Genomic DNA, 6,906 nt, shown 5'->3' on the forward strand with positions numbered 1-6,906 from the left:
GTCATTATGGGTGGATCGCCCCCCTGCGGCGATTCGGTTAGAGCAGTCAAAGACCATCGTAGGCAAGCCACCACATCTCAACGATGGCCCCAGAAGCAAGTAGACGACCAGCCGATCACCTTTTCGTCTGATGATACACTTGGTGTGCATCTCCCTCATAACGATCCTTTACTCGTCGTCCTCGGCGTCGACAAGTACGACGTCACAAAAGTGCTGATCGATACCGGGAGCTCGGTCGATATCATTTTTCGCGAGACTCTCGTGAAAATGGGAATCGATCTCAACGATGTCAAGCCTTCTACTCGGACTCTGACGGGATTCAACGGTTCGTCAGAGATAATCGCGGGCACAATCCGCCTCTCGGTTCATGCATGCGGAGTCACGCGAACGGTCAAGTTCTCTGTGGTCGGCTCCAAAGCTCCTTACCACGTTATACTTGGCACCCCATGGTTGCACTCGATGCGAGCAATCGCATCAACGTACCACCAGTGTGTTAAGTTCCCAGGGTCAGACGGATCAATCAAGACTCTGAAAGGCGATCAGCAGGCTGCGCGAGATCTCTTGATCGCCACGGTTAAAATTCAGCGCTCCCAATCACTCGTCAACTCGGTCTCTCCTCCCACGAGCAAAGTCTGCCCGCAAAAGGAGGAGGTTCTCGAAGTACCAGTCGACGAATCGGATCCGAGCAAATCAGTCCGAGTAGGCGCATTTCTGCCCGACGAAATGCAGCAGAAGATTCTCGAGTTCCTTAAGCAAAACCTATCCACATTCGCCTGGACAATGTCTGATATGAAGGGAATCGATCCAGCTATCACGACCCACGAGCTCAATGTTGATCCCAACTTCAAACCCATCCGGCAGAAGAGAAGAAAGTTGGGACCAGAGCGATCCAAAGCAGTCGCAGAAGAAGTCGAGCGTCTACTCGGTGCCGGCTCAATCACTGAAGTTCGTTACCCGGAATGGCTAGCCAACCCGGTGGTCGTTAAGAAGAAGAACGGTAAATGGCGCGTCTGCGTCGATTTTACCGACCTCAACAAAGCATGTCCTAAGGACAGCTACCAGTTGCCTAGCATCGATCGCTTAGTCGAATCGACGGCCGGCAACGAGATGCTGACGTTCATGGACGCCTTCTCGGGCTATAACCAGATCCTGATGCACCCAGACGACCGGAAGAAAACCGCTTTCATCACTGACCGGGGAACTTACTGTTATAAGGTGATGCCATTCGGGTTGAAAAACGCCGGGGCAACCTACCAGAGGCTCGTTAACAGGATGTTCGCCGACCAGTTAGGGAAAACAATGGAAGTTTATATCGACGATATGCTCGTCAAATCCCTCCGGGCCGACGACCACCTAGCACACTTGAAGGAATGCTTCGCCATCCTAAACAAGTACGGGATGAAGTTGAATCCCGCAAAGTGCACGTTTGGCGTCTCTTCGGGCGAATTCCTTGGTTACATCGTCACGCAACGAGGAATAGAGGCTAACCCGAAACAGATCTCAGCAGTCCTGAACCTCCCCAGTCCGAGAAACTGCCGCGAAGTTCAGAGACTAACAGGACGCATCGCCGCCCTTAATCGTTTTATCTCCCGATCTACTGACAAGTGTCTTCCCTTCTATGATCTCCTCCGAGGGAACAAGAAGTTCATCTGGGATGATAAATGCGAGGACGCGTTCGTTCAACTCAAGCAATACCTGACGACTCCTCCCGTCTTGGCCAAGCCGGACGTAGGAGACGTTTTGTCTCTCTATATCGCCGTCTCCTCGGCAGCCGTCAGCAGTGTCTTGATCAAGGAGGATCGCGGCGAGCAGCGTCCGATTTTTTACACGAGCAGGCGCATGACCGGCCCGGAAACCAGGTACCCAACCCTTGAGAAGCTGGCTCTGGCCGTCGTCGACTCCGCGAGGAAATTACGACCCTACTTCCAGTCACACTCTATCGAAGTTCTGACCGACCAACCGCTCCGCACCGTCCTGCAAAATCCCAACAGGGCCGGCCGGCTGACCAAATGGGCAATCGAACTGAGCGAGCTTGACATTACATACAAATGTCGAACAGCCGCCAAATCTCAAGTCCTCGCCGACTTCCTTGTCGAGCTCACGCCAGAACTTGCACAAGACCTCGACGTCCCGAGTCCCAATTGGATTCTTCATGTCGACGGATCATCGACGAGTAAAGGATCCGGTGCTGGGGTCCAGCTTCAGTCGCCAACAGGAGAACTCATCCGCCAGTCTTTCAGTTTCGGCTTCCCGGCTTCTAACAACGAGGCAGAGTATGAACCGTTGATCGCCGGTCTTCGTCTCGCCCGAGCCGTCAAAGCCAAACGCTTGAGTGCTTATTGCGACTCGCAGCTCGTCGCCAGCCAGTTTAGCGGCGACTACGATGCTCGCAATGATAGAATGGATGCGTATCTCCGAGTGGTTCAGGAGCTCGCTAGGGAATTCGATTTCTTCGAACTCACCAAAGTTCCTCGCGGAGAGAACGTTTGCGCCGATGCCCTAGCCGCACTCGGGAGCAAACTCCACGATCAGGTCAAAAGGACGATACCCATACATCGGATCGATCGACCGAGCATCGATTCTTCCTCCGACGAAAGCTCTCCCATCGCTCCAATCTTTGCAACAACTCGACGATCCACTATCGATCAAACCGACACTGAGATGCCCGATCGTGACGATACCCCAGTCGATTGGCGGGTCGAGTTCCTAGACTATCTCATACGAGAAGAACTGCCGAACGATAAGTGGGCAGCGAGACGCCTGAAGAGACGCAGCGCCCACTACGTCATCATGAACGACGAACTTCACCGAGTGACCGCGAACAAAGTTCTCTTAAAGTGCATCCAGGGCGATGAAGTACGCCGAGTAATGGCTGAAACTCACGACGGAGCAGGAGGAAACCACTCGGGAGGCCGAGCACTCGCCCTTAAGGTTCGAAGCTTGGGATTCTTTTGGCCGTCTATGAACACTGACTGCGAAGCATACGCTCGTCGGTGCGACAAATGCCAGCGTCACGCTCCGAGCATCCACAGTCCCACTGAGCTGTTGCGGACATCTGCTGCCCCTTATCCGTTCATGAGATGGGGGATGGACATCATCGGGCCAATGCCGAACTCACGCCAACGTCGTTTCATCCTGGTCCTCACCGATTACTTCACTAAATGGATTGAAGCCGAAGCGTTCTCTCAGGTAACGGACAAGGAAGTCCGCACCTTCGTCTGGAAGAACATCATTTGCCGTCATGGTTTACCATACGAGATCATAACGGACAATGGCTCTCAGTTCATGTCCGGAAACTTCAAAGAGTTCTGCAACAAGTGGAATATCCGTCTAAGCCCTTCGACTCCTCGTTACCCGCAAGGAAACGGACAGGCGGAATCTTCCAACAAGATTATCATCGATGGTATCAAGAAGCGACTCGACCTAAAGAAAGGCCATTGGGCCGACGAGCTGGACGGCGTCCTCTGGTCGCACCGAACGACTCCTCGCGGTGCGACCAAATCCACCCCTTTCTCTCTTGCTTACGGGATGGAAGCAATGGCCCCCGCCAAAGTTAACGTGACAAGTCTTCGGCGCGCCAAGATGCCGCAGTTCGTCGAGCTTAATCAAGATATGCTCCTCGATGCCCTCGATGAACTCGAGGAAAAACGAGATCAAGCGCTTCTTCGGATCCAAAATTACCAGAACCAGATCGAGAGCTACTATAATAAGAAGGTAAAAGCGCGCCCTCTCGAGCTCGGCGATCTCGTCCTCCGAAAAGTCTTCGACAACACAAAGGAGCTCAACGCTGGCAAGCTAGGGACCAATTGGGAAGGACCATACAAGATCACCCGAGTCGTTCGACCAGGCGTCTACCGACTCGAGACTTCCCGCAGAGAGGCAGTTCCACGAGCCTGGAACTCTATGCATCTTCGCCTCTTCTACCAATAGATTCGTCTCATCTTTTTCTCCGAGCGAATGACCAACAGGTCACTGTTCGCAAAAAAAAAAAAAAAAAAAAAAAAAAAAAAAAAAAAAAAACCGAGTAGATGCACCTAACCGTCACTTCTACTCGTCCGAGTGAATGCGCTACTACAGCCACTTTCACTCGGTCAAACGAACTACGAAAGGCTTGATCCTCATCCGAGGTACGTAGGCATCCCTTCACAGGGTCCAGCCCCAACCAAAACAAAGTCCAAACTTTTTCGCGAAAGAATGACGAACAGTCACTTTCTAGTAAACGATGCCAACCCCTTTTTCAAGCGGAGTACGAGCACTCGCCCAAAATCAATCGATTGGGTCTTGATCAGACGTCAGTCGAAGGGAATAACAGCCTTGCGTCACCTGTGCATCACGCATTGACCGGCTACCCGATGGAAATTCTAGACCAAGTCTAACCGAAGAACGACGGTTTGGCCGACCAACAGTTCTCTCGGTTACTGCAATGCGTCTCGGAACCTTTTCCTCGGTAATTCAATAGAACGATTAGAGATTCTCTTTGTAATCGCTTAATCAACCACTTGTAAAAGTTTCGTTGAATAAAGAAGATTCGAACGAGCAACCGCCTCTAATTTCCTGTTCTATCTGAAAAATTGGGAACTCGCTGGCAAACGCGAGTAGCCGCTCGAACGAATCCTTTCTCGGTTAAAAACAAAAACGATTTACATATTTCTAAGTGGAAACGACTTACTGAAATATATAATAAAAATTCATAAAAGGTCTGAAGAAAAAGCAAGGCAGTAGTTCATACAACAAAAGGCCTTAGCCGAGAAAAGGAAATAGTTTTAAAGGCACAAGCGCCAAAAGTCAGATACAACAAACATCAAATACTAATCCAAGGCAGGAAGATCCTCCTCGGGATGTTCTTCGCTCGCGCCAGAGTCCGCCCCCTCGAGATGTCCTTCACTCGCGCCAGAATCCGCATCCTCGAATGACGGCGAGTCGGAGATATTGACCGGCGTGTTGGAGATCGGTTCGTCGGGAGCTGACTTGTTTGTCTCCTCAGCCACGGAAGGGTCCTTAAGGGCAACTTCTTGACCCGGGAGAACAGCATCAGAGCGAGCTGGCGACTGAACGGTGTCGAGAAGGCTCTTCGACGGCTCTTCGGATCGATCTCCTGGTGCTCTGAGGGGAGTGCGAAGCGTCTTGGCGGCCTCGGAGTCGAGCAAGTCCATGTTCGACCCAATTTGTCGATTTTATCCATCATCTCCTGGATAACGAACCTCGACTCGAGCACGAGAGGAGATAAAGAGAGGTCCTTCTCGAGAAGATCATCTACGATCAAACGCTTCACCTCCGCATCATAATGCCTCTCTTGCCCGGCGTAGATATCAATATCTCCCTGAGAGATGTTTTTACCTGCCGCTTTCATCCCTTCAAGGCAACGTCTCATCCCCCGAGCCTGGCCGAGCATGCATCTCGCATCCTCAAAGTTATCACGACGGGACTCCCGATCCTGGATCCTCTGGAAGCGAGCGGCGGCTTTCCCATGCATCGCCGCCATTACTCGGATCCGTTCGTGAGTAACCTCATAGCGGCGCGACTCTCGGAGACGATCCATCTCCTTGGAATGCTCTAAGGCAGCAGCCGCCTTCTCTTCCTCGAGGGTCTTCTTCTCGTTTGCCAGCTTGGTTTTCTCTTTCTCGAGCGCTTTAACCAACTCCCGGGCTCGCTTCAGCTCCTTGTTCATAGCCGCCTCTTTCTGGGAGAGTTCATCCCTCATGGCCGCTTCTGCAATAACCGCTTCGTCCTTCTTCTTCAGCATGACCTCTAAGGCGACAGTCGCCTCCTTGGTGTTGTGCCGTTGCCTATCAATCACACCATAGGTCCTCTTCAGCTCCTTGTCGTATTTGCGGACGACCTCGTTCCAGTCACCTTGGCTCTGCAACACATCAAAGAAAGAGTTGGGGTAGGATGACCAAGTGAGAAGAAAGACGAGAAACGAACGCGATGCAGAAACTATACTTACCTTAACCGAGGAACCGGCAGCAGCGGTGTAGTCGTCTTGGAAAACTAAGTCCTTGACGAGTGGGAGATGCTCCCTACTTCCCCGGACTTGGCGGACGAAACGAGCGCAATCTCTCTCGTTACAAACGAGAGGAGTGTCCCGCTTGAAAATGAAGTCCACTTTGTCCGGGCAAAACCCCTGCAGGTTCTTCGGCACAGCCTTACCCTCCTGAGCCTTCGGAGAGGACCTGTTCGATCCCCGGGCATCTTCACGAACCGCCGCCTTTGGGGGGAAACGGCAGTAGTCGGAGCCTCCACGGTTTCCTTCTCCGTATTGAGCGCTATCTCATGCCCCGAGGATTCGCCGGCACTCTTCTTATTATTCTTTTTCGACTTCTTCTTCACCTTAGAAGAAGTCCCCTTGTGATCATCCGCCTGACCACCATCGAGAGACGGATCCGGGAGAACGTCGTCTCGAGAATTGTTGCTAGGCTCCAAGGCCTGGAGCTCCCTCTCTCCACAGAGGAAGGCCGAACTCAACGGGATCCTTGCGCGCCCGCTTCTTCTCCGATCCGGCGCCCCCACCGGTGGAAGTCTCCTCGGCTTGCTTCTCCTCGGAAGAAACGTCTTCCCTCTCCTTCCTCTTGCTCCCCGACTTTCTCACGAGCTGAGCCCCATCCCGACTCAGTCGCTCTCGGCTCCCCGGGATCAGAGGAGTTTGCGTTAGAGCTTTGGTCCGGTTCCACGAACCCGAGTTGTCTTCCCAACCACAAACTTAGATCCGGCAATTCCCCTCATAGCTCTGGCTCGGTTAATTTCAATCTGCTCGGCTTTGGTGAACAAGTTGATTCTCTTCGACTTCTTGGTGATGAGAGGAACGGTGGTCCGAACGCCAAACTCTGCAAAGACAAAAGAAAGCGACTTAGGATCCTTGAGGAAACCGAGCAAAAGAAGAGAAAGAGAAGCTTACGCTGCTTGATC

At 52.3% G+C, this 6,906-nt stretch overlaps 1 protein-coding gene across 1 annotated transcript; it reads left to right on the forward strand.

The window, feature by feature from the left end:
• The first annotated feature begins 6 nt into the window (after positions 1–6).
• LOC130510021 (uncharacterized) lies at positions 7–3,930 on the forward strand. The gene is made up of 4 exons (XM_057006356.1): positions 7–945; positions 1,051–1,859; positions 1,992–3,310; positions 3,536–3,930. Exons 1-4 carry the CDS (start codon positions 7–9, stop codon positions 3,928–3,930), a joined length of 3,462 nt encoding a protein of 1,153 aa, XP_056862336.1.
• The last annotated feature ends 2,976 nt before the right edge of the window (positions 3,931–6,906 follow it).

This window comes from Raphanus sativus, chromosome 3 (genome assembly GCF_000801105.2).
Source record: "Raphanus sativus cultivar WK10039 chromosome 3, ASM80110v3, whole genome shotgun sequence".
In the NCBI taxonomy this organism is placed as follows: Eukaryota; Viridiplantae; Streptophyta; class Magnoliopsida; order Brassicales; family Brassicaceae; genus Raphanus; species Raphanus sativus.